Raw genomic sequence first — 27,621 nt, 5'->3', positions numbered from 1 at the left:
AGGAAGAGAAACGTAGTGGGAAAGAAGAAAATATTATTAATTATAATGTTATATTATATTAGAATTATGTTTATGTTACATTACATAATAAACATTTTTATCATAACTTTATGAAACATAATTTGCCCAGGGCCTACGTCTTCATTGTTCCTGGTGCTCGCATTGTCTGTTTAACGAGATATATAATCCTGTTGTACTAAAACCTCCCGTTTTCAAGTCAATATAAACCAAATATATTTCCTAGCACTTGAGTTATCATTGTTTTATGTAGTGACATATGCTTCTTTTTCATGACTCAAAAAGTGATTGCCCCATGTTAAGGTCTTCGTATATATGAAACATTTCCTGTCCGTGATTACGTTCGCATTAGTTTGGTGAGATATGTCTGCTCTTCATGAATTCCTAAAATCAGTCCTTAAAATGTCCCTTCTTCTGATCTGAATATCAAAAATGTTTAGCTCGCGCTTCGCGCTCGCATCATTTGGTTAATGAAATACGTATGGTCCTAGTTAATTCCTACAAAGAAACCTTAGAATGCCCCACTTCAGGTCTGAATTATCTAAATTTTCAGCTCCCACTTCGCGCTTGCATTGTTTAGCGAGACAGATACCTATCGTGATTACACTAATTTGATTATAATGTCCCATTTTAGGTGTGAATATAAAAAAAATTGAGCTCGCGCTTCGCGCTCGCATTATTTGATCAGTGAGATACATATCCGTTTAATGACATTGGCCCGTATTCTGAAGTCAGGTTTAATTTAATAGACCATATGGTCTAACTCTGTGCTAAAATTATGGGAAGCCAAAAGTGTCATAACTTTTAGTAAGTTGTATGTTTCTTATGTTGGAAATTAATTGGTTATACTTTAATTGACCAACACTATATAAGGAAGAAATCATTCATCTCATCTAGGTCGTTAATGACTATTTTCGTATTTAGATCGAGTAACCAGTGGCTCCACTGGGGGATCCAGGGGGGGGGGGCAGTCGGTCAGTGCCCCCGATTTTGTAAGGATAAGGTCAATGCAACAGTGAAAAAATGGAAGTGCTGCGTTAGAATGCCAAGTTTTTAATTCTTATTTTTTTATATTATTCATTTTTAAAATTTTATTTATTTATTTATTTGATTGATTTATTTAACTTTTTGATTCATCTCTTTATTGCGTTAGGAGTTTTCAATCATTAACTTTTTTTCTGGGAGCCTATATTCACAAGCTATGCTTTTACTTTTTTATAGTGCGGAGCAATTATTGGCGTAGCAGTTGTCGCATTTTTGTCTGCGGAGCAATTGCCATGGAACCGTTTGCCATAATCCACCCCATCATCCACGGACATCATCATGCAGGTAAACTGTTTATAGATAATCCTTGAGATTAGACTAACCTAAGAACAACAACATAGACCTAATTATTTTTCAGAATGAAATCACGTTCATGGCTTGATTTTCGTTTTTTTTGCAGTTGTGATCTTAGTTGAAGTGAAAGGTAACTTGGAATTGTTTTGATAATTATTAGTTTACATTATTTTGTGTTCAGGGTGAAAGTCTATAGTAATGATAATTCCCTGCAATCTTTTGAGCAGACTCCACATACAGTCCCTCGCGTGTATTGTCGTGTATAGTACCAGCACGTTTGCTGCGGCTGCTGCGGGAGAGATGCCTGCCCTTAGCCTTGTGAGATTACAATGTCTGCCTATCTAGTTAAGAATTACTTGTTCTGGGTGAAAAGAATTGATTTCCTTTCGTATCATTTTCAAGTTTTGACTCTTTGAAGTTTGACTGATGATGAGTCAGTTGATCTGTTCAGTGAGTATTTAGAAAGAAATAAATAAAATATTAACTAGTAGAAAGAAAGAAAGAAAGAAAGAAAGAGAGAGAGAGAGAAAGAAAGAAAGGGAGGAAGGATAGAACGAGATAAGAATAAATGATCTAATGTAAATACGTACAAAGGAAATAGACCTAGATGCAAAATAGAAATGGGGAAAACTAGATTCTTAAAGTTTAAATAGAATCTAGTTTCCCCCAAAGCTACCTTGCATGTATTTCCTTTACATTAGTTATCTCGTTCTATACTTCCTCCCTTTCTTTCTCTCTCCCCCCTCTTTCTTTCTTTCTTTTTTTTTTCTTTCTTTTTTCTTTCCTCCATTCATCCATTCAAGTTTTGATTCCCCCTTTTACAGGGTTGCTTACATCCTAGGGGCACCAGTTGGATTTGCACCTATGGCAGATACAAAACAACTTGTGGCTCTTCATTAATTATGCAAAGGAAGGATACTTAGATTGACTTTAGTTTTGATCTTCATCATCCATGACTGATCAGAAACGGCTGCAGGATTCTGCTGAAGAGATAGCTGAAGTCTGGTCTGTAGGCACAGGCACAGACAGTGATTGAAAGATTGATCAACAAGTGGATCTCAAATTAGACTAGCATATATGAGCAAGAAGAAGAAGATCGAAGAGGGCCTTCAGTACACAAGTCATCTTGAGTGAAAGTTTGCCCAGCAGACTTGCCAAAGACCTGGTCCAATTCATATTGGTTTGCTGGAGACCCCAAGCAGACTTGGCACATCCTGTGAAAGAAAGAGGAGGGCAACAATTTTTTTGATAATTCATGAAACCTTATTATAAAAAATTGAGGGTTATAGCTAATTCAGCTCATAATCTATTAGATGCAAATAGGAATATTTTATGCTGTTTTGTGAAATTCAGTCAGTGACATTGTGACACATACCATAGATTAAGTGTATTGTTGTTTGAGATGGACGAGCAAGGGTATGGAGAAATTGTGTGTTTTCTCACCACCAAACAGTTTCCTGAGCGAATTACGGGCAAGGAACCTGCACAAAAGTATCGACTAGCACAGAATGCATTCAGGAAAAGAATAAAGAAATATGAATTATGTGGTAAGTCAGTTGAAAAAATAATAAAATTCTGTGAGGGGGGGGGGGATGGAATGGGGTTACCCCTTTTCATCAGGTAATTTCTATTAATGGTGAATAAAGTATAAAATTTACACCCCAAAAACTGATTTTTTTTTTTTGTTCAAATTCAATTGGTATGTTATCTATTCTTTCCACCTCAGGAATTCCATAAGTACCTTGTTATTTCTTTTAATTTATAAAATATTTACCAAAACAATTTATAAAAATATATACGCTTGACTGAGTTGGGTTCTTCCTCATTAGATATCATATGTCTAGGTATCGCATATATTACAGCTTTACATGTCAGTATTTACCTAAACATTATAAGGCCCATTTCAATAATGAATATGAACTGATAAAATTAAGTTTTTTTTTCTGTGAACTGAAATATGTAGAAAATAAAAGGAGTTATATTCCAACTAGATGTACAGTACGAAAGTGTACTAAAATCACTCATCAAGTTCTTAATGCATTTCTGACACATTTTATTTTGTTTTATGTAGATGAAAAACTGTTCTTCAGAAAGGGCATGACAAGATTAAAAGTAGTACAAGCTTCAGAAAGAGAGCAGTTGTTCAGAGAATTTCATGATTCTCCTTCTGGTGGTCATGGGGGCCTGAATGTGACCTTCAAGAAAATATCTCAGAGATATTATTGGCGAGGGCTGATGTCTTATCTTAAATTCAAGGTGAGATTACAGGATAATTGTTGTGAAATAACCATTTTTATTTTCCTTAGAAGGTGGTTTCAGACCGCCTCGAAGTTCGCCAGTTCCAGGTATTCTCTGATCGGGAAATTTACCCCGATCAGAAAATACCAGGTATTTTGGCGGTCTGAAAGCAAACTACGCGTAATATCCCCGAAAGAAAATACCCGATAAATAGTAGGTACTTGGCGAAATTACGAGAACTTTCGCGGGGATTTTTCCAAGGTCGTGGGTATTTTGGCGGTCTGAAAGCAAATTACGGGAACTTTTAGCCCAGCGTGTCGTTTGGGTGCGGCGCCGTGCATGGGTTGCTGCTGGGCTAGTGATTTTGAATTTCGCGCCTTGCTGCTTATCAGACCATACTGCGCATGCTCGTAACTTCAGGAACTTATCCCGAAGGGTATGTTTCAGGGCGGTGTGAATGCAGGAATAATTAATGGGTATTTTTCAGCCTAAAAAAGTTCTCGTAATTTAACGGGGATTCTTGTGATCGAGGCGGTTTGAAACCACCTATTGAGAGATACAAATCATGCCTGTTCTTGGAGCCCCGGAATTTGAAATCCAATGAATCGGTATCAAGAACCTTAAATTAATTGTTGGTCATTTATTGTATTAAAGTGTTTTAGATGGAAACAAAAGAATATGAAATGTTCCGTCAGAATTGTTAAAATGGAATCATAATTTCCAATTGTATTTCCATGATGGTGATAGATGGGAAGATTAAATGCATTTCAAACATTAAAAGCTATTTATTTAGAGAATAAAAAAAAAAAGATGAAGATAATAATGATGATGATGATGATATGATGAGGAAAATAATAATAATGATAAAAGATAAAAGTAGTATTAGTAGCAGTAGGGGTAGTTGGTCTAGTTGTCATTATCATCATTATTTTCATTATTATATTATCATTATTATTATTATCGTCATTATCATTATTATTATCATCATTATCATTATTATTATCATCATTATTATCATTACCATTATTATTATCATTATTATTATTACTATTGTTATATTATTATTATTATCATCATTATCATTATTATTATTATTATAAATTATTATTATTATTGTTATCATTATTATTATTTACCATTATTATTATCATTATTATTATTATAATTGTTATTATGATTACGATAATAATAATGATAATATAACATGATTGGATTTGGCATTAGGCCCAAAGGTAGACCTAATCAATAGTTCATTAATAATTACAAAAGTTGATTTATGTGATATATTTTTTTTCAAGGTGAAGCAGTGCCAGGTTTGCCAAAATAGAGAACTTTGGCCAAACATGAATTTAGCATTGAAAGAACAGAGACAAGGAAAGAGGAAAACATCTGTTAAAAAGGTATGAAACATGCTCAGTTTATATACAGCGCGTCCCCCAAAAAAATGTCCCTCTGATATGCGGCCAAGTTACTTAAAAAAATAAAAATTATTCTCAATGAAATGTATGAAACTGGGACGCGCTGTATAAATGTAGGCCTACTTTGGAGTTTGCAGTCAAGGAAAATCACTCGTTTATACTGGTTTTTTTATAATCAATTATAGTAATTTAGACCTATATCATTGGATGTGAGTATTAGTGTGGTAGTAACTCAGATTCTCGGATGATACACAAAGAAATTTACATGCATGTCTAAAATTAATAAATGGAGGAAAACACACTCAGTGTCTGATACAAAGACTAGCTGCAGTCATACAGAATCTGTAAAAACATGGGGAGTTGCAAACGTGTAGATGCCCTTAATTCTCATCTATCAGTTCCTGCAGAGGGAGGAAATATTGCCCTTGAGAATGTAGAGGTGAATATTTTTAAGTTTAATCGTTTTTCTTGGAGAATAGTTACTCAGATGGACTAAAATTAAGATGTGTAATTGGTGATGCTCTTTTTGTACATGTCCCACATACTGAAATTCATGTAGGCCTAAGTGTAAACATGATTGATCATCATGATTCATGACATGATCACAGAAATAAAAAGGAAGGGGAAAGCTAATCATGCATGAGCCAGTGTCGCTCAGGATCATACGTACTTGCCGCCATATTGCTATTCCCTTCAGTCAAGGTTGGGCTCAATTTATTGATCAATTATGTAATTAGACTAGTATAGTCTACTATAATATAGTCTAATAATATTTTTTATAGTAGGCCTAATTGTAATTGGAATTGTATTTGAAATTTTGAAAGGGAAAGTATTAAAGTAATTGTAATTGTAATTGAAAATAATGTAATTGACCTCAATTCCTGTCAATTACTTTTAATTACATTCAATTACTTTACAATAGTAGTTTATGATTTCATTTCATGACCTTTGTCATGTCAACTGCTTCAGCATCAGAGAGTTAAGACTAAGAGTGTAATAATATGCAAAATCCGTACTCTTTAACATAAAACTTCATCTTGTCAGTTTCTTTGTACCTTATAATTATATTGAAATAGTTCCATACTACGTACAGAATACAAGTTGGTTTCAGTCATGACTTATATAGAAAGAAATTGTAATTGTAATTGACAAAAGTAATTGGTAATTGTTATAAAAAAAAAGTAATTAAACTAAAAATTTGTAATCGAACATTTCTTTAATTATGTACAAGTGTAATTATAATTGTAATTGAAGAAAGTAATTGAGCCCAACCCTGCCTTCAGTGTTTATCTGCAGTGAACAAGTGTGATTTCAGTACGTTGACTATTAATAACTACACGAAACAGAAATGTGCCTACATGCACTCCTAGTACCAATGAGGTCCAAACATTACATGTATGGACCTCATAGGCGACATCAGTAGTTAGAAATCTCTGAGAACAGGATATTTCTATATTATATCACAAGTACAAGCTATATTCCTTTCTCTTATTTAAATTATAATTTTATAGTGTAAATGCATCGTTAGCAACAACAAAAAAATGAAAGAAATGAAGGGGAACTTACATTTTCACGGCTTTTTCCTGATTTTCTGGGCAGTTGCTCTTCACTTCTGACTCGCGGTCGAAGCTTATATGAAGATCACGTGATTCGCGTTCTCGTCAGCTGATCGGTTGATTATTCTTTTCGTCAGACGTTAATAATATATATTTTATAATGCTAGCATTCATCGCTAATTTAGGTGAAAGAGATTGAAGTTAAACAGCGCCAGGTCGGAATCATAATTATTTTGGAAGAGTGTATTTATACAATCGATCTCATACCTGACGTAGACGGCGCTATTCAACAAATGCACAATCTTCAATATAAAAAATAAAACAGAAAGAACGCCTTGAACACAGGCCAAAATGCCTAACGATTTCTCCGCGGCATTAACAACTATCGTAAAGGGCGCTCCATTTATTAATAAAGATGGACGTATAGCTGTCTATGGCGACAAAATTTGCCGCAAATATTTACGAAGAATTGTGAGAAATGGTCTGAAAATGCAACAAAAGAACCGGTGAGTACCGATTAAACATTATCAATTTATTTAATAGAACATATTTTATGACTACAGTTTAACAATTTCTAGATAATATTGCTTAGTTCTAAGCTAGGGCGGCCCAAATGCGCGTGAGTGGAGTCCCAGTTTATTAACACGGGTAAGTATTGGGGTGTCGCCTAGAGTGCCTACATGTAGATGTTTTCTGCATTTAACTGCACCAATATACAACAGAAATGATGTGGAAAGATTTTTTGAATGTATTTGTACTCGTCTTTTTTGTAAAAAAGGTAGATTTTGGTAGAACAATGGCATTCGGCAAAAATAAAAAAAGCTTTCCCATTCTTTTTATTTCCGTAATCATGCTCACCAAAGGCCTAGTCTTCTTAGTGATTCTTTGTTGAAATGGTTTCCCTATGTATCAGGAAAATCAGGCCTTAGTGCAATTTCATGATTATGCATTAATAATATTTTGGTGTTTTTATACATGTGCATTAGAGCTCTATTAGATAATTTTTAATGATGAATATTACATTTTTTGTTGACTTTGACTAGAGTGCATGAGCCCCCCCCCCCCATGCCATGAAATGAATGATTTGTTTCATATTTTCCTGCTTATACATTTTTGGAATGCTATTCATGAGTATTGCATTATTTATCAGTTGATTATATTAAAGGGCTATTCCACGGTTACTCACGTTACATTTGGAGACACCTTGACTCATACTTGGAGCTGTAACTCCCTTATTATTGATAGGAACTCTCTTTACATCTCTTTATCACAACATAGTACCGCAGTCTGACTATCCTTTGTATAAAAACAAAATTTGGGAAATTTCATTTTGTTCCTGGCAAATCTCTGAAATGTGTCGGTTACTCATGTTACATGATTTGGAAATGCATAAAATGATAAGTGGACATAAGTGAAAAGTGTCCTCATGCAAGGCTTTTATGAAAGTTGATTATATCCATTTCAAAGAAGTATATTAGGGAGACAAATTTGTATATAATTAAAAAAATAAAGAACACATGGTTTTTACTAGGGGTGCAGATAAAGTGGTTACTCACGTTACGGTTCAGATGGGCTATATGTACAAAGACACATTGAGCTCATGTCCACCAACCTATGGAATTGCCCTAAAGAGTATTGCTTTGTTTGTGCTTTAGCTTTTTATTAGTAAAACATTTGTTCAACTTAGCTAATGCTGCACTGTGGATCACTCTTGAAGTGTAATTTAATCATTGTCAGTTATTGTTATTACATTACTTCTACTAATTGTTATTAATTATTATCATTATTATTGTTGCTGTTTTGTTAAATTATTATTTTTATTATTATTACTATCATTATCATCATCACCATTGTAATTATTATTTTTTGTTCGTAGACTGCAAGAGGAAAGGCAAACAACCCTCTAACCACCCATGTCCTGGACACTGCCAGGGGTTCGCCTGCTGCTAATCTCAGGATTGAATCCTATTATTATTGCTTCTAAATTTCTATTAATATTTCAATTACTAGTAGTCTCACTTTTAATATTACTGTTATTCATATTACTGTTGTCATTGTTGTTCTTATTATTATTATCACTATTATTGATATTATTATTTGTAGACTGCAGGAGGAAAGGCAAACAGCCCTCTAACCACCCATGTCCTAGACACTGCCAGGGGTTCACCCGCTGCTAATCTCAGGATTGAAGCCTACTACATTATGGCTGGACAATGGAAGAAAATTGCAGAAGGGTGAGTTGAAGTATTACTTTGTAGAGGGCAATTCCCACGAGCAGCTATGTTGGGAGGACAGACAATGAAAACTAGTGCATCAAACCGTAATCAATCATTTTTATGGCACAGGTTCCCCATCGTTATGTCCTCCAACAGCTGCTTGTGATATCAGGTGAGAACATTCTACATTGCGTATCAATATCCCAAGATCATAGTCCCTTCTTAACAGTCTGTTTCTGGCCCTACCCTTGTAACCCGAGGGTTGTATGCTAGAGACCTGCCAAGGCACTAGTATCTTTTGACAACGCATCAATTCATGCTTGGCCACTCTCCACCCAGGTGTTTAATGGGTACCTGGTAGAATGTGAATTTCAATGCCATTGGCTCAGTAATTAGAGCGTTTTGACTGCAAATACTCCCTCGAGACGAGATTGTGCATACACCTATCGTGGGCTCAAATAACCTGGGGGCCATTTCATAAAGCTGTTCGTAAGTTAAGAGTGACTTTAAGAACGACTGGTGAACCTTTCTTACGCGCTATACCTTTGCCAATGAATATACCATTTACCTCCAGAAAGGATCACCAGTCGTTCTTAAAGTCAATCTTAACTTACAAACAGCTTTATGAAACACCCACCGAGTATTTATGTACAATGTTTATAAATGTGCTTATGTAGTAATATCTGTATATCTGTAAAGCTTTTAACAGATGATGTTCCCGGGCCTTAACATTTTATATTTTTGTGGCAAGGACACTTTCCTAGAGGGCACATTACTTCAATATAGTGCAACAGATTTTTTTCTTTTTAAAAAGTGCACAAAAAATCTCCAAGCCAATGAGAGAGGCATTGAAGCCAGTCAAAAGGGCATCCTGGGCTGTGACCTTTGATTAATTCAAGCCCTGTTTTCAGATATGATGGGCGCTATGTGAAAACAGAATATGATTATTAAGTTTCCAAAGCCTTTAATAGGGGAAAGGTCATTTGCCTATTCATCCCCTAAGTTATGGAACCGCCATTCTGAAGACATTAAAAACATGTAACTTCTGAAACATTGTTCCATTCTTCTTAATTTTCTTCAAAATGTCTTGAAAAGTACCTTGAGCACTCTACCGGTATAAAGTGGATTTGGCACAATACAAGTCTAATTTATTGTTATTATCATCATCATCATCATCATCTTCATTATTATTACTATTTTTGTATTTTTGTATAAAATAAAAATAATAAAAATGGAATAAAACAATTCAAAGCACATTAATAACAATCAGTTAAGGACTCTTATATAGTGCAGTAGAATATATACCGGTACTTTAATGAATAGTTTCTACACTCTATAAATCTATATTATTTTATTTTTTTTTTTTTTAAACTTTCAATAGGCAAACCAATTCTGATGGTAGATGTCCAGGTCTCCTGACCACTGACCAATTCCTCCCAGGAGTATATAAACTCTACTTCGACACAGGCTCCTATTTCACTGCAAATGACATCAAGGGATTCTATCCCTTTGTAGAGGTGAGATGTTTGTAAAAATATACATCTCTGTATAAATGCATGTCGCATCCATTGTGTTCTCTCTCTTTGTGACTTTTTCTTACTCCGAGGCAATTCTGCAGCAAAGTAACTTATGGGGCGTTGCAAGAGAGTTGCAGTTAATTGCTAGTGAATCTTGGGTCATAAAACCAATTATACATGTAAGTCTTGTAAGTAATTGCAAATTTGCACTTGATTGCTGGTCCGCTTCTTGCATCTCGCAGTAAAAATCAAGCCTCGGCTTTTAGGGTATACGCCTTCTTCTTTAAACCTAACATGTACTTATTTATATTCTTCATAACAAACTGATTTTTGTATGAATTTATGTTTACGAAAAATGTAAGCCCTAATATACAGTATGGGTGCTCTGTCTTTAAAGGGTAACCATTAGGTAAACCCTTCCCAGAATAAGCATCTATTGTGGAATAATTTATATTTCAGAGATGTCGTTCCAATGTATCAAGTGCTATTATTATAACTTCTAGAATAATGATTTATAACTGTTCGTAGTCCTTTTTTTAATATCCTTTGAATTTTTTTCATCTGTTCCTCTTGTTCTATTTGTAGATCGTGTTTGAGATAGAAGATGTTAACCAGCACTACCACGTCCCTCTGCTTCTAAGTCCCTTCTCCTATTCCACCTATAGAGGGAGTTGATAAGCTTGTGAATCGCAGTCAAAGCAGAAATTCTCTAGGAAATTGAAAATGAACATTGAGAAATCAAAGACAGTGGAAGAAGGCATTGGATCGGAGCAGGAATACAGGAAAGGAACATTTGTGAAATGCAAAAAATTATAATAAATTTTTTTTTTTGGAGGCTACTGCCTTGATCTGCAACATTGGAGAAGCAAACATTGCAATGAATGAGGATTTTCCAAGGTACTATTAGGCATTTCAGGGGCTAAATTGCCCCATGAGTCTGCACGTAATTTTCCCCCTGGTTTGTGATCCGATTGACCGACTCGATCTTACAGAATAATAAGCTTTGCCCTAATTTATGTGTTACATGGATTTCTGTTGCTTTTCTCACAGTCTTTTGACATCAAACTGTAATTTGTGATTGATTTCCCATTTAAGCCAAAGACACTCACTGGCTTCAAGAATTTCGTCAAACACTTTATCTCATTTAGAGATCTTCCTTAAAATTGAATTTAAGAAATAGAAAATCAACATGAAAAGTGATGTCCTTATTGATTTCATGGGATTCCCATAAAATGATTTGTGCTTTAATATTGAAAAAAATATGAATATTATCGAATTTTGAATCATTGCATATTTTGTTCTTGAACATATTTTTAACGTTTTATATTTATTTACAAAGAGAATGGCAACATATGATTCACTTGCCATCAAATCCAACTTCAACGAAAATTGAATTTTGATTGATTGGATGATTAGCCCAAATTACAAGGGTATTTGTGGTAGGTCTTATGCGATGATGCCCATATTTTTCATTTTCCTTTAACAGTTCAATACTAGCAAGTCATACCTAATGATTCTCCCAACATTGAAAGATGAAAAATATTGTGGGCCCCATTGCATAAAACATACCACAATGTAATTCTGGCTAAACAAACAAAAAATTGAAATAAATTTTTACGGTAGATAAAATTGATGGAAATCTAATCATGTTGCCAGTCTGGGTTCTATAGATAATGCATTGTCAGAGAATAAAGAATTACATTACATGTTTTTTGAGGATATCCTACCTTTAATTGATCGGAATAAACAGGTATTATGTACGATTATTCTTTTATGATAAAATTAGTTGTCGTAAGAGATTGGTTAGGGATTAGCAGAATTATGAATCATGTAATTTAATGCAACTACCTTTGTCAGGGCTCCGTAACGCCAAAGTAGTGTGAAACTGCAAACTTGCATTTTTATGCACATTTTTTTTTCAACCAGTCTGGTCAGCTGTAATTCAGTGACATTGCCCGTATATTATGTTTGTAAAATGTTTACGATTTAGTTACTATTTGGCATAATTGATTAAATCTAATGCCAGATATGATATGATGTTCAGCTTTGTCATACTTTGGCTTATCGTGTGCATCTTCCTATCCCTTCCGTTTCTTCACTCATACCAAAATAAGGAAACGATAAAGGGGAATCCAACCCCCCCCCCCCAAAAAAAAAAAAAAAATTTCAGATCCTTAATCACATAAGATGCATGCTCCCTCCCCCCCACAAAAAAAATAAAAGAATGACCAAACAGAAAAGCAATCCTCACAAATTTCTATGTGAAGGGGAAAATTTCCATTTTGTCTTATTTCCAATCGGGCTACACCCATTTTGTCTGGTATCCACTTGGTCTAACATAACATCACTTTAAGCAAAATTTTCATTTGACACGATGTTGAATAATGTAGATGAAGTGGTAATTGGACAATCTGGACATTGGTCCAGGGGGGTGTTTCACAAAGATTTAAGTATTACTTAGAGTCGCACTGAAATGCCTAGTTGTGCGAGGTATAAAAGGCTTGACCGCATCGGTCAGATCATATGCAAAGAGGACGCGCACTACTGCGTATTGATCAATAAGATTGCGTGTTGCATTTCAGATACTCGTTGGCATTTAAGTGCGACCCAAGTCATACTTAAATCTTTGTGAAACACCCCCAGGTGAGTGTTATAGCCAAGTGATGGTTGGACCAAATGGTAATTAGACCAAATTGACAGGAGACCAAGAAGGTTTGTGTAAGCACAGTTACTAGTAGTTGATCTGAGTATTTGACCATCCATCCAGGGAGGGCACCATTCTTCACATAACATAAAGCACCATATTATGATATAAAAAACAAAGAAGATGTAAATTTCAATAATAATAATTTTAATAGAATTCCTGAATCAATACATTGATAATATGTTTGAATCAACATTCATACAATAATAAAATTGAATGACATTTTAAAAGATGTTAATATATAAAAATAATGGCAATAATCAGCAAGTTCAGAGTAATTCATTGAAATACTAAACATTTTAAGAAAAAAAAACCAGGTGAAATAAATTCACTTACTTGCAGCAAATAAAAACCACTGAAGAAAAGAATTGCCTTAAAAGTTGTTAAGTTTGGATAATTAGCAGCATTAAAAACTGTTCTCTACGTCACATAAGGCAAGCTAATAAAACATTTGGTTGATAGGTATGAACTATAATTTCATATAACACAGAAGTATTGAATTAAATACAGTGGTGAAAACAAGTCTTTTCTGCCATCTAAAATACTTGAATCATAAACAACCCTTTGTCAGTAGATCCAACCTAGTATAAAGTGGATTACTCGGAGTAACACGACCTTTCGGACGATTCTGGACCCCATAACATAATGGTAAGCGATTGATCAAGGAGCCAATTGTTATGATTAATCATACACAATAATACAATCAATTGAATAAATCATCCCAATGATCAATTGCTAAGCTTTATGTTTCCCATCTTACAAAGAGTTACGATTGATCCGATCAATCGCAACTATGGACGGCCAGCAACGTCAACATGTATTATTCATGTTTGCTCAAAAATATTTTCTATGATGTGTATTCATGCATTCATTGTTTTCTTGAAAATTCACTGTGCTTCTCTTTGTTTACAAAGGACATTGTGAAAATATCCTATAGAAAAAATTATGAGACTGATGAATTTCCATAGAGTTATGATTGACTGGATCAATCGTAACTCTTTGTAAGACAGGTCTTAGGATTACTTTCTTTATCAGGAATCTTGTTATATCTGGGGCCAGTGACACAAGGCTTAGCATTCAATAGTACACTTGATTTGTATGCTTGATTGCATAAAGTGATCAATGAAACCAAACATAACAAGTCAGCCTGACGATCATGCGCTGATCTGTGTTCTTATGCCCGGCCAGATTTTGAAATGGGGAAAGTAATAATGAATGCAGCCACTTGGATTGTGCTTGTGTCCGTGTTGTATGGTTACTGCTTTTAGAAAAAATAATTTTTTTAATTTTTTGGTGCTACGTTTCAAAACTGAAATGCTGACGTGTAATCAGGAACCTTGGGTGAATAATGGCAGATTTACAAAAATGACTTGCCAAAGGACATAAGTGCTGCAGTGACATTTGAACATAAGACCTTGTGCTTTACTTATCCACAACACCTCATACCCAGAATATTTCTCAATAGTTCTATTTGAGTTTTCCCCATAACATAAGAACATTGACATTTGATCTAAGTAAAAACATGAAAAAAAAAACAGAAAAAAAAAACAGATTGCATCTTGACAGATTAAACAGATTTTATTCCTTTGGATATAACATTAAATTTAGCATTAAGAAACTAATGTTTTATTCTTAACAACAAGATTTGTTAATTAGCAGCATAACTTTAAGAGATGATATATACAATGTTGCATTTGCCTTTCAACTTAATTGCACTTCCCCCATATCTCCTCACACACTCGGATATAAATTTTCTCATATCAAACTCAACGGCCCGTATTCTGAAGACCAGGGACCCATCTTACATAGAATTGCGATTGATTCGATCAATCGCAACTATGGAAAGCCAGCCTCGTCAACATCTTTAATACATGTAAATAATAAAATATTTTTAATGAATGATCATAATTCATATATTAACTGTTTTCTTGACAATGCAGTATGCTTCTCTTTGTTTTCAAAGACAATGAGCAAATTTCCTAGAGAAAAAATTATGACATTGATGGATTTCCATAAATTTGAGATTGATCGGATCAATCTTAACTCTTTGTAAGACGGGGCCCAGGGGGTGTTTCATAATTTTTTTTTGTAAGTTGAGAGCGACTTTATGAATGACTGGTGATCCTTGTGTTAAATGATACACATCAGATTTCCATTGGTGCTGATGAAATTCCTAAGAAAAGATCACCAGTCAAACTGACGAACATCTTTATGAAACACCCACCAGTTCAAAGACCATGGTCTGTGTGCTAAAATTATCGGACGCTGAAAATGTCAAAACCAAGGCCGAAGTTAAACTGGACCTTAGAATGCAGGCGTACATGTATGACATTCAATATCACCTGTCATGACATCATAATGAAATGATTATGATGTCATAAGTTTTTCCTCACAATTACATTCCACTTTTTGAGACTTGCGTTGTACCCTGCACACTCAGCACATGTGATCCCATACGCCTCATCACATACTGTATGAACACTATGAAAAACGTTCCAGGGTCCCGTAACACAAAGGTTAGCGATTAATCGTACACTTGATTTCTACGATTGATTGTACATTGTAGCCAATGGAATCAATCGTTGAAAAATGTTCTACCATCATTGCTAAGCTTTGTGTTACGGGACCCAGGTGAGTGTTTCATAGAGCTGTTCGTTAGTTAAGAGCAACTTTGAGAATGACTGGTGAACATTTCTTAAGTGCTAATACCTTGGTCACATTTGTTCTACGGCGGCCGTACGGCGAGTCGAAAACAGTCGTTTTATTCATTTTTATTCAAACCACCTATATGTAGCTGGTACAAAAAAATGTTAAAACGGCTGTTTTCGACTCGCCGTACGGCCGCCGTAGAACAAATGTGACCAAGGTATAAATAATCACCAATGAACATTTAATGGTGAATATCATTTACGGCAAGAAAGAATCATCAATCACTCTTAAAAGTCATTCAGGGCCCCATCTCACGAAGACTTACGATTGATCCGATCAAATGCAACTATGGAAAGCCAGCAAAATCAACATATGAAATGCATGTTGGTTCAAAAAAATTTCTAGATATGAATGTATATCCATAAAGTCATTGATTTCTTGACAATTTTGTGTTATTTCCTTTGTTTACAAACAACATTTTTCAAATTTCCTGTAGAAAAAATTATGACACTAATGGATTTCCATAGAGTTACGATTGATTGGATCAATCGTAACTCTTTCTAAGACGGGGCCCTGAACTAGTGTCTGGTATTTCACAGTTGGCTAAGAACATTGTTATAACATCCTTATGCATTCACAGTATTAATGCAACAAATACCTTCATAGAGTGTTCACTGGTGTGCTTTTCTATTCACCTGGTCTATTCAATTTCTTCATCCTGCCATGTAAATGTCAGGCTTGCTTACATAATATCTTGCTTTGAAATTTACCTATCATAATGAAAGAAATGAAAGGTCATTTGACCTAAATTGTCCATGAAGTAACTACGAAATGGTCTATTTAACCAACTTGAACTTAAAATTCTAAGAAATAAGACAAAGTATGACAAAAATTGAATTAAAGAAGGGAATAATACTACTGTACATTAATACATGGTTACTACAACTCTGGGTAGGAAAATTCCATTGGTTGGCAAGATTTTTCAAATTAACCTGAACCTTGACCTTATTCAAGCAAAAACAAAATGTAGGGTTACACTTAATTGAGCATGGTTGAGGGAAGGGGATTGTTTAAGGGGCGACCAGACTACACCGGTTAAGATGAAGATCTTTAGAATTGAGCTTGCCTAACTTAGCAATATGCACCTGGATGATACCCATTGAAAATGAACCGGACAAACTGTTACACCAGGACTCTTGATTGCATCCAAATTTAAGGCAATAAATGCTGTGAATCACCAACAAGCCCTAAAATTTGTGATCGCCCTTTTAGAATAGAGATATTTTTAACAGTGTTTTCAGGAAATGAAGCACATACATGTAGGGATAAAAGCAGCAACATCACTTAGGATCTAAAAAGGAATAAGAGAATTCATTTAGAATGGCACCTTTGATAAATAAGGCGTTTTTCTATACCCCAATACCCTTTACCGGTACTTGGAATACTTTATATCAAGTATGAAAATGGTCTTTGAGAACTGAAAAATAGTGTTTTCTTTAGTGGAAGCCTTATTCCATTTTGTGAACTGTCCATGTGTAGAGCCTTATTAAAAAAAAACTTCATGGTGTGTGTTCAATTTAATGGAGTTTTCTAAAGTCAGGGACATATTTTTATCATAAAAGTGGAGACCCTACAATGATTCCATTGTGAATTGTTCATATGTAGAGCCTTAGATTTTAACTACATGACATGTTTTATAAGCATGTTTATTCAAAGGAGTTTTTTTTTAGTCACAGATATATATTTTTCACCCTTATCATGAAAGTGGAAGCTTATGAATTGTCCATGTGTAGAGCCTTATTCTTTTTTTTTTAAAACTTTATAGTGTTTTAACTTAATTAATGGAGTTTTCTTTTCTATAGTAAAGTATAAAATTATCTTAGCTTTTTATAGATGGAGAATTGTTAGCTCATTTGAGGGAGGATATTGACAGTCACAGATCCAGCCGGATTAGAAACAAAGCTTTGAGAGGCTGACTATTGTGCAAAAGTAATATGGCCCCTGAAATGGCATTGTGTCTAATCTGACTGGATCCACGGCCAGATGTTGATTGGCATGTTATTATGCAATAGGGTATTGTTGCGAAGTTAATGTGGAATGGGTCTTTTGGGGTGGTCACCACATGGGAAAGGCCAGTAACACATTCCATTCGACCAGGGTGTTCAAGCCCCTGGCGCTAATTCTGATAATTCTGATTCAGGAAGTGATGAAGAGGATCTACCGGAAAGAAGAAACAGGCGGGAAATACCACCAATTCAAAAGGCTATTGATTATTTCATCGCATACAAATATCTAGAAGGTGTCAGAGCTCTGTCGAAGGTTTCACCCAGTGCAAGAAAAGCACTGATAGTGGCAGTGACAGAGATGATCAAGAACGAGGTAGGTTTTTAGGTTTTTAGAGTAATACTTGATTACTATTATGTCCAAGTTTCATCAATCAGATTCATAAACTTTCAAACTTCAAAGTAATGATGGTAATTCAAGAAATACCCCCAATTCGGCCAAAGTTCATTGACCCTAAATGACCTTTGACCTTGGTCATGTGACGTGAAACTCATGCAGGATGTTCAGTAATACTTGATTAAGCTTATGTATAAATTTCATGAACTAGGTCCATATATTTTCCGTTTTGTTTTTATTATTTTCATATTTTGTTCATCTACTTTTCGTTTCGTAGTTGATTTTCTTTTCCTTTCTTTACTGTTTCATTCTTATGCATTCACAGTATTAATGCAACAAATACCTTCATAGAGTGTTCACTGGTGTGCTTTTCTATTCACCTGGTCTATTCAATTTCTTCATCCTGCCATGTAAATGTCAGGCTTGCTTACATAATATCTTGCTTTGAAATTTGCCTATCATAATGAAAGAAATGAAAGGTCATTTGACCTAAATTGTCCATGAAGTAACTACGAAATGGTCTATTTAACCAACTTGAACTTAAAATTCTAAGAAATAAGACAAAGTATGACAAAAATTGAATTAAAGAAGGGAATAATACTACTGCACATTAATACATGGTTACTACAACTCTGGGTAGGAAAATTCCATAGGTTGGCAAGATTTTTCAAATTAACCTGAACCTTGACCTTATTCAAGCAAAAACAAAATGTAGGGTTACACTTAATTGAGCATGGTTGAGGGAAGGGGATTGTTTAAGGGGCGACCAGACTTCACCGGTTAAGATGAAGATCTTTAGAATTGAGCTTGCCTAACTTAGCAATATGCACCTGGATGATACCCATTGAAAATGAACCGGACAAACTGTTACACCAGGACTCTTGATTGCATCCAAATTTAAGGCAATAAATGCTGTGAATCACCAACAAGCCCTAAAATTTGTGATCGCCCTTTTAGAATAGAGATATTTTTAACAGTGTTTTCAGGAAATGAAGCACATACATGTAGGGATAAAAGCAGCAACATCACTTAGGATCTAAAAAGGAATAAGAGAATTCATTTAGAATGGCACCTTTGATAAATAAGGCGTTTTTCTATACCCCAATACCCTTTACCGGTACTTGGAATACTTTATATCAAGTATGAAAATGGTCTTTGAGAACTGAAAAATAGTGTTTTCTTTAGTGGAAGCCTTATTCCATTTTGTGAACTGTCTATGTGTAGAGCCTTATTTAAAAAAAACTTCATGGTGTGTGTTCAATTTAATGGAGTTTTCTAAAGTCAGGGACATATTTTTATCATAAAAGTGGAGACCCTACAATGATTCCATTGTGAATTGTTCATGTGTAGAGCCTTAGATTTTAACTACATGACATGTTTTATAAGCATGTTTATTCAAAGGAGTTTTTTTTTAGTCACAGACATATATTTTTCACCCTTATCATGAAAGTGGAAGCTTATGAATTGTCCATGTGTAGAGCCTTATTCTTTTTTTTTTTTAATTAAACTTTATAGTGTTTTAACTTAATTAATGGAGTTTTCTTTTCTATAGTAAAGTATAAAATTATCTTAGCTTTTTATAGATGGAGAATTGTTAGCTCATTTGAGGGAGGATATTGACAGTCACAGATCCAGCCGGATTAGAAACAAAGCTTTGAGAGGCTGACTATTGTGCAAAAGTAATATGGCCCCTGAAATGGCATTGTGTCTAATCTGACTGGATCCACGGCTAGATGTTGATTGGCATGTTATTATGCAATAGGGTATTGTTGCGAAGTTAATGTGGAATGGGTCTTTCGGGGTGGTCACCACATGGGAAAGGCCAGTAATATATTCAAGGTCACAACTGCCTATATTTATGGATACCAACGTTCAAGGCAAGTGCAGCAACGCCAATGCAGCACTAGTGAATTAGACGTTGACACCACAATTCTCGATTACAAACTTGAAATTCTCAAACAGGAGATAGTACTTCTAATTAACACTAAGTCCTGACTAAGTTTATAGCTTAATTGAAAATTATAATGTACATTATAATATACATTGTTGAATAGTCATCTGTTGTCTTTCTAGCCTGCTAATTAGGGAAAGAGGATGGAAGAGATGTGTGTGGTCTGTGTGAGCACGATAATCACATTCGCAGCTCAATAATTTCACAGATTATCGTCTGCCCTCCCCGATTCTGCCATTGCATGGGTTGCAGGGGGTGATGCAGCATTTGTATGTAAGTATTTCCATCTGTACAGGTTATTTTCTAGTTTGAAATAATAAAAACAAATCTGTAGATTATGCTATGGTCAACAAACGTGTCCAATTATGGCTGAGATCATAAAGGGGGGGGGGGGGGGGGGCTGGGAAGCCCCTCCCCAATTTTAATAAACTGCTAAAATAGCTTGGCCATATTAGGATTAAACCTGCAGGAAACACAGACGTTGCAAAAAAGGCAACTCGCCAGGTTCTGATGGGGGTATTTGGGGAAAATGATTAGGGTACACTTATCAGGACTCGTAGGAAGTGTAGTAACGTAAGCCAATGTACCTACTCAAGAAATTGGCAATATAAGAAAGTCGGGAGACAGATCAGAAGTCACAAGGTCTGAGGGACACTACTCCAGATTCTTCAAGTCACAAGAGAGCCATGGTCAATGGAATGGTTCTTCTTCAGAAGAGGGCTAAGAGACCAGCATCCATAGGGACATTTGAAACATCTAAAGTGAATGCTTCAGTAGCAGGTTGGTGACCCTCACACAAGGTTATGATGAAATCATTCTTGTGTTTGATACATACAAGGATGGTTTCCTTAGAGTGCTACATTGGACAGGTACCAAGAACTCACTTTCTATTGAACATATAAAGAGGGTTAAAGAAGTGTAGTGATGTATATGTAGGCAAAAAAAATTGAGGTTTGCCATACACCATGCCTCGGTACTACCAGCGGGCAGGCCAAAGTGGTGGCGTGGCCAGTGGAATGGCATGGGAAACCTGTTCAGTCACACAAATCAGAACTTGCATTCCATTACACTTACAAGTATATAGAGAATTAAGAGAAGTGTAGGATGTATTCCAACGTATATACGGTACACATGTATGGAGGTGACAAATAGAGGTTTGCCATACACAGTGCCCACCTAATAAATTACCCTCCAATATCCCCATAGGATGACGCCAACATCCTAATCCAATACCATTGATCAACCTTTCGACATTGACCCTGAAAGCTGCACTGTGCAGTATATTTAACACTGGTTAGATACAAGACAGACGGTTGTTTGGAGGGGTTCATCGCTAATCTATAACTATCTTCTCCCGGACCTGAACAATGACATCCTCAGAGAGAAAGTTCAGAAGGAGTTTGAAGAGCAGTCTACAGCATTTAAGATCAATGCATCATATGGTTTTATACTGTGTAACAATTACACTAATGAATTCAATTTTAAATGGTAAAAAAATAAATCACAGAACAGCCTTTATATGAAAATATGCATACATTTCCCAAAATAAAACACAGGGAACCAAGACTACCGATGGTAATCAAGAACTGCACATCGATTAACCATGATTTCAGTGATTTGTTATCAACTGTGCTACAATCTGTGAAATGTCCAATTACGAACTGCTTTCAGGCCGTTCCCTCGGTGACGATAATAGGCCCAAAGCAGCCTAGTATGAAAAGAATGTTATTCAGGGCTCTGTAACACAAAGCATAACGAATGATTGTACACTTGATTTTTACGATCGATTGTACATTGTAGTCAATGCAATCAATCGTAAAAATTTGTTCTACGATCATTGCTAAGTTTTGTGTTACAAAAAAGAAGCCATCTGGAAAACTGAGAGAGATTGAAAAAAAATCTCATGATCCTTTAATTTACTGTATATTGCCGTCATTGTTGTTCTATGCTCATGACATCCATCGCTTAGGACATAAACTTGTAAAATATCACTGTCAAACGTGTGTAAAAGGCAGAATAATAAAGTAAAGTGGTTATCATGCACCATAAATGCCATATTCAAATCATGTTGTAATAATTACGCTGTGAAAATTTGGTGAAAAAAATATTCCACCTTTATGACCAACAGTGTAGTTGGAAGCTTTGATGTTGAAGTTACAACTGATGGAAGGAAAGTGCACACCACTCCTTGTGGTGAAGCCAGATGGCCCCAGTCTGATGGGAAGAGATTGGCTGTATGTTGTGAAGTTAAATTGGGATCAGATCATGCAGGTCAATTTTGTTCAGCACTCGGATCTACAGAGCATGATCAACGACCGCAAAGCGTCTTCAAAGATGAGCTGGGCACACTGAAAGGCACCACAGCAAAAGTCTATGTAGATAAGGATGCCACTCCCAGGTTTTGCAAGGCTTGTGTTGTCCCCTATGCTATGAGGAAATTAGTTACTGCAGTTAGCCCAGGCACTGACCGAAGAGTGGGATGCACTGCCCCAGGAGAGCTTCAACAACTTTGTGGACAGTATGACCAGGCGTGTGGATGCATTGATCCTGGTCAGACAAAAGGAAATGGAGGAAGAAAGGAGGAAGGAGGACAGTCAAGAGAGAGTCTGGAAGAAAGATGGTAGGAGTACGAGATAGATGAAGAGATTATAGAGGAATGAAGAAAATTAGAGGAAAGCAGGGAGAGGGAAGAAGAGGAGAAGCGATTGGACGAAGAAGGAAAGCGGCTAGAAGGGAAACAGGAGATAGAAGAGGAGAAGAGAAGATTAGAGGAAGAAAGGAGGAAGTTAGAGAGGAAACATGAAGAGGCAGCGAAGCAGGAGTTAGCGAAGAGAAGACTGAAAGAGGAGAGATTGGAGGAAGAAAGGAAGTTGGAGAAGAATAGACTAGAAGGGGAGAAGAGACTTAGGGAGGAGATCAGGAAGATTGAGGAGTGTAGAAAGCAAGATAGAAGAGGAGAAACCGGAAAGTAGAGTTGTTGAACTTGTAAATGATAATAAATGCATTTCCATTATACTTCCTGAGTGCCAGGGTGGACAGATTCAGATAGTAACTAAGGTTACCATAGCGACGTCGTACTACGTCAAGACCAAACATGGCTATACACTAAAAAGAAGATTCATAGACTCACACTATCCGGAGACAAGACCCAAGATTGCGAAGTAATTTGAACTGTTTTTATGCATTTTTATGATCTTCATGTATTTTCTGATCTTTATGTATGTTATGATGTTTAAGAATATTTTTATGTACGTACATGAATAAATATTCATGTATTCCTATATAGTGATATTTAATGCTATTATAATATAGTCACTGGGACAGTGACTTATTTGGCGGGGGGTAGTGTGAAGGAAACCCCTTTTTCATGAAAAGAAAATCTAATCTTAAAAAGAGATATTTAGATTTCCAAAATTTCCTTTTTATCTGGAGCTTTGTTTACAGCACGTAACTGAACGCCACTATGTAATATCCATAATCAAGCAATTACTTCTCTTTTAAAGAGATGGTTGAATGTACGATGACAACCTATGTCTTATGTGTCCGTTTTTTTTCTTCAAATATTTGTTCAAGATCAGTGAGTTCAGAATGTATTTGTCATATAGAAACCGCAAGGTAATTGTTTGTGATATAGTGGACAGATATGAACTTCTTGAGGGCCCACAGTACAACAGAGCATCAATATATGTTTGCCCACACTGTAAGAATGAATATATTCAACAAAGTAGTCTCTGCAAACATACTGAGCAACACCATGCAATGAGCCCAGCCCACAAAGTACAAATGGTAGCACAGTGGATTTCATCTTCAATTACAGCTCTGCAGCTCTTAATAAATGTCTCTTGTGTATGAACTTTGAAGATCCAAGAAAATTTGGAGATGGTGCCCGCATTATCAGGCTCTATAAATACTTTCTTCTGTACTTCAAGCTTGAAGGGAAAACAAAGTATGCCCTGCAGTCTCAGGCTACTTGCACAGGTCAAGTGTCTTCTTTCCCCATGACTTACACACCAACTCATTTGGAATAGAGGAGTAAATGATATGCAAAAACAAGACACAAATGTTGAACTAGATAGAGAGAATGAGCATCATAGCCATGTTTTCAAGGAAGAATATCAACAATTTAAGGGCAAAGTATCAAAGGCAAGCGTGGCACGAGTCAGTAATTCTGCTCAAAACTCCAAGAGAATTTTAACTACATGTAAGGTTGATAAAGGAACTCAGACTCAAGCATACAAAGGTGTAAACAAGAGGAAAGATCTCAGTGAAGATTTGCAGAAATTGGATCATCACCTGCACAAAGACTTTTGAGATATCTCACCTCTCCTGACAAACTGATGGACAAAACGTACAAGGAACTAGTGGAGAAGTTGAAGGAACGCTATAATCCTATCCCCAGTGAAATTGTGCAGCGGTGGAAGTTCAATAGCAGATTCAGGCATGAAAATGAAAGCATAGCTGACTACATGGCATCTCTTTGGTCATTAGCAGAGTTCTGCAATTATGGTTCAAGCCTGGATACTATGCTCCGTGATCGGCTGGTGTGCAGCGTGAACGACGACCACGTACAAAGAAGGCTTCTGATAGAGCGGGACTGGATCTAAAGAAAGCTGTGGACATCGCATCAAGCATTGAGATGGCAGAGAAAAATGTTCAAGATCTCCAAGCAACACAATCAAAGGAGATCGTCAACAAGATTGCCCCTGGTAAGCCGAAAAATGGTATTTAGAAGAAGGCCAAGCCTTGCTTCAGGTGTGGTAAAAGCAATCATGCACCTGAGAAATGTAAATTCAAAGACAGCAACTGCCACCACTGCCAGATAAAAGGGCACATAGCAGCTGTGTGCCTGATCAAAAAGATAGGAATAAAGCCTGTAGCCTCTGTAAAAAAGCTGTAGATGCAGTTGATGAATTGGAACCAGAGGAAACATACAGACTTCATCAACTAACTGGGAAGACAAGTATGCCACCAATTACGACTTCACTGCTCTTGGATAACAAGGAAAAGGAGACGGAGATCGACACTGGAGCATTGATTACATTGATCTCTGAAACAACATCAACAAGTTTTGGCCAGTTCAACATTTGAAGTCACGGAAAATCAAATTTTGCACCTACACACAACAGGAAATTGATGTAGTTGGAAGCTTTGATGTTGAAGTTACAACTGATGGAAGGAAAGGGCACACCACTCCTTGTTGTGAAGCCAGATGGCCCCAGTCTGATGGGAAGAGATTGGCTGTATGTTGTGAAGTAAAATTGGGATCAGATCATGCAGGTCAATTTTGTTCAGCACTCGGATCTACAGAGCATGATCAACGACCGCAAAGCGGTCATCAAAGATGAGCTGGGCACACTGAAAGGCACCACAGCAAAAATCTGTGTAGATAAGGATGCCACTCCCTGGTTTTGCAAGGCTTGTGTCGTCCCCTATGCTATGAGGAAATTAGTTACTGCAGTTAGCCCAGGCACTGACCGAAGAGTGGGATGCACTGCCCCAGGAGAGCTTCAACAACTTTGTGGACAGTATGACCAGGCGTGTGGACGCATTGATCCTGGTCAGACAAGAGGAAATGGAGGAAGAAAGGAGGAAGGAGGACAGTCAAGAGAGAGTCTGGAAGAAAGATGGTAGGAGAACGGTGGACGAGATAGATGAAGAGATTATAGAGGAACAAAAAAAATTAGAGGACCAAAAAAAATTAGAGGAAAGCAGGGAGAGGGAAGAAGAGAAGCGATCGGATGAAGAAGGAAAAGCGGCTAGAAGAGAAACAGAAGATAGAAGAGGAGGAGAGAAGATTAGAGGAAAAGGAGGACGTTAGAGAGGAGGAAACGTGAAGAGGCAGCGAAGCAGGAGTTAGAAAAGAGAAGACTGGAAGAGGAGAGATTGGAGGAAGAAAGGGAGTTGGAGAAGAATAGACTAGAAGGGGAGGAGAAGAGACTTGGGGAGGAGATCAGACAGATTGAGGAGAGTGCAGAAAGCAAGACAGAGGAGAAACCGGAAGGTAGAGTTGTTGAACTTGTGAATGATAAAAAGTGCATTTCTATCAAACTTCCCGAGTGTCAGGGTGAACAGATTCAGATAGTAACTAAGGTTACCATAGCGACGTCGTACTTCGTCAAGACCAAACATGGCTATACACTAAAAAGAAGATTCATAGACTCACAATACCCGGAGACGAGACCCAAGAGTGCGAAGTAATTTGAACTGTTATGTATTTTTATGATCTTCATGTATTTTCTGTTCTTTATGCATTTTATGATGTTTAAGAATATTTTTATGTACGTACATGAATGAATATTCATGTATTCCTATATAGTGATATTTAATGCTATTATAATATAGTCACTGGGACAGTGACTTATTTGGCGGGGGGTAGTGTGAAGGAAACCCCTTTTTCGTGAAAAGAAAATCTAATCTTAAAAAGAGATATTTAGATTTCCAAAATTTCCTTTTTATCTGGAGCTTTGTTTACAGCACGTAACTGAACGCCACTATGTAATATCCATAATCAAGCAATTGCTTCTCTTTTAAAGAGATGGTTGAATGTACGATGATAACCTATGTCTTATGTGTCCGTTTTTTTTCTTCAAACTGTATGATAAATATTTGTTCAAGATCAGTGTACAAGTTTACAACAATTCTCAAGAATACGGGGCACCATTGAGGATGGAAAGTATACAGTTACGTAACGACTTACAGGTAATAATTCATGGTAAAAAGTACGATTTCTTGGTGTGTGTGTGTACAGGTGTGAAACTGTGCCTATAATGCATCAAATAAAGGTGGAAATTATACAAGCACCTGCATTAACTCATAATAAAGAATACTTCACGTCTGTTGTTTAAACTTTCTTTGTGTAGGAGTACCCAAGACGGAGTTTATTGATGGCCGGAGGGTGGCCACCAAAATGTCAGCAGAATGGACGATAGCCCAGCTAAGAGAAAAAAAAATCAGATCTATGTTCCCAAGGCTTCTGAGGTTTTCGGTTATGAAGGGAACCAAGGAGAGGAAGTTGTCAGGGATTCAAGCAACTACCCTCCAGGATCTGAAAAAGGAGGTGCAGAGGGGGGCACTCTATGTAGTTCCTGAAGGCCCCCTCAAGCCTTTGGTAAGACTGCAAGGATATAAATCGTCACTCTTTTAAATTATCATTATTGTAATATGTGTACTTCTTTGTACAACCCCTACTCGTTATGAGCTCTAAGGAAGGGTAGACGGGAGTAAATTTTACCCCCAATGACTGTCACATTAACGTGCTGGTTACACTCTTCAATAGTAGTTTAAATGGTCATAATTAAAAATTTGGGGCCATATTCACGTATTACAACAATTAGGTAAATAATTTACCTAATAAAACTGATTGGCAAATGACAATAAAAAATGGGGGAAAATAATCTGGCTGTGGTCGAGTTGTAGTGTAAACTGGATTAAGCTGCGGAACCGGGGTTCCCAGCTTGCGTGAGCTCAACATTCTTCCCCCTTTTTCCTCTTTCTTTACATATTTTACTAGCCCAAATGAGAATTTTAAAATTTGCAGGCAAACTAAAACATAATTTTCAACTTACAAATTTTTTTTTTTGTAAGTAATGTTTTTCCTTGTTTTCAGGCCTGTGTTT

General features: G+C 36.2%; 1 protein-coding gene across 2 annotated transcripts in view; it reads left to right on the top strand.

The window, feature by feature from the left end:
- Positions 1–12,333, top strand: part of LOC129260116 (uncharacterized) — a 32,003-nt gene extending 19,670 nt beyond the window's left edge. Inside the window, exons 2-8 of one of the 2 annotated variants that reach the window (XM_064099209.1) lie at positions 1,240–1,347; positions 2,181–2,903; positions 3,428–3,612; positions 4,893–4,994; positions 8,672–8,802; positions 10,166–10,301; positions 10,887–12,333. In XM_064099209.1, the coding sequence (XP_063955279.1) occupies positions 2,759–2,903; positions 3,428–3,612; positions 4,893–4,994; positions 8,672–8,802; positions 10,166–10,301; positions 10,887–10,976 (789 nt within the window). In that variant the 5' untranslated portion in view covers positions 1,240–1,347; positions 2,181–2,758 and the 3' untranslated portion in view covers positions 10,977–12,333. Of the gene's footprint in view, positions 1–1,239; positions 1,348–1,371; positions 1,487–2,180; positions 2,904–3,427; positions 3,613–4,892; positions 4,995–8,671; positions 8,803–10,165; positions 10,302–10,886 lie in introns of those variants that run through there. The other variant, XM_054898163.2, reaches the window with a different exon arrangement.
- The last annotated feature ends 15,288 nt before the right edge of the window (positions 12,334–27,621 follow it).

This window comes from Lytechinus pictus, chromosome 5 (assembly GCF_037042905.1).
Source record: "Lytechinus pictus isolate F3 Inbred chromosome 5, Lp3.0, whole genome shotgun sequence".
In the NCBI taxonomy this organism is placed as follows: domain Eukaryota; kingdom Metazoa; phylum Echinodermata; class Echinoidea; order Temnopleuroida; family Toxopneustidae; genus Lytechinus; species Lytechinus pictus.
Note: the sequence above shows the minus strand (reverse complement) of the source record. Positions and strands in the feature narration are given on the sequence as shown.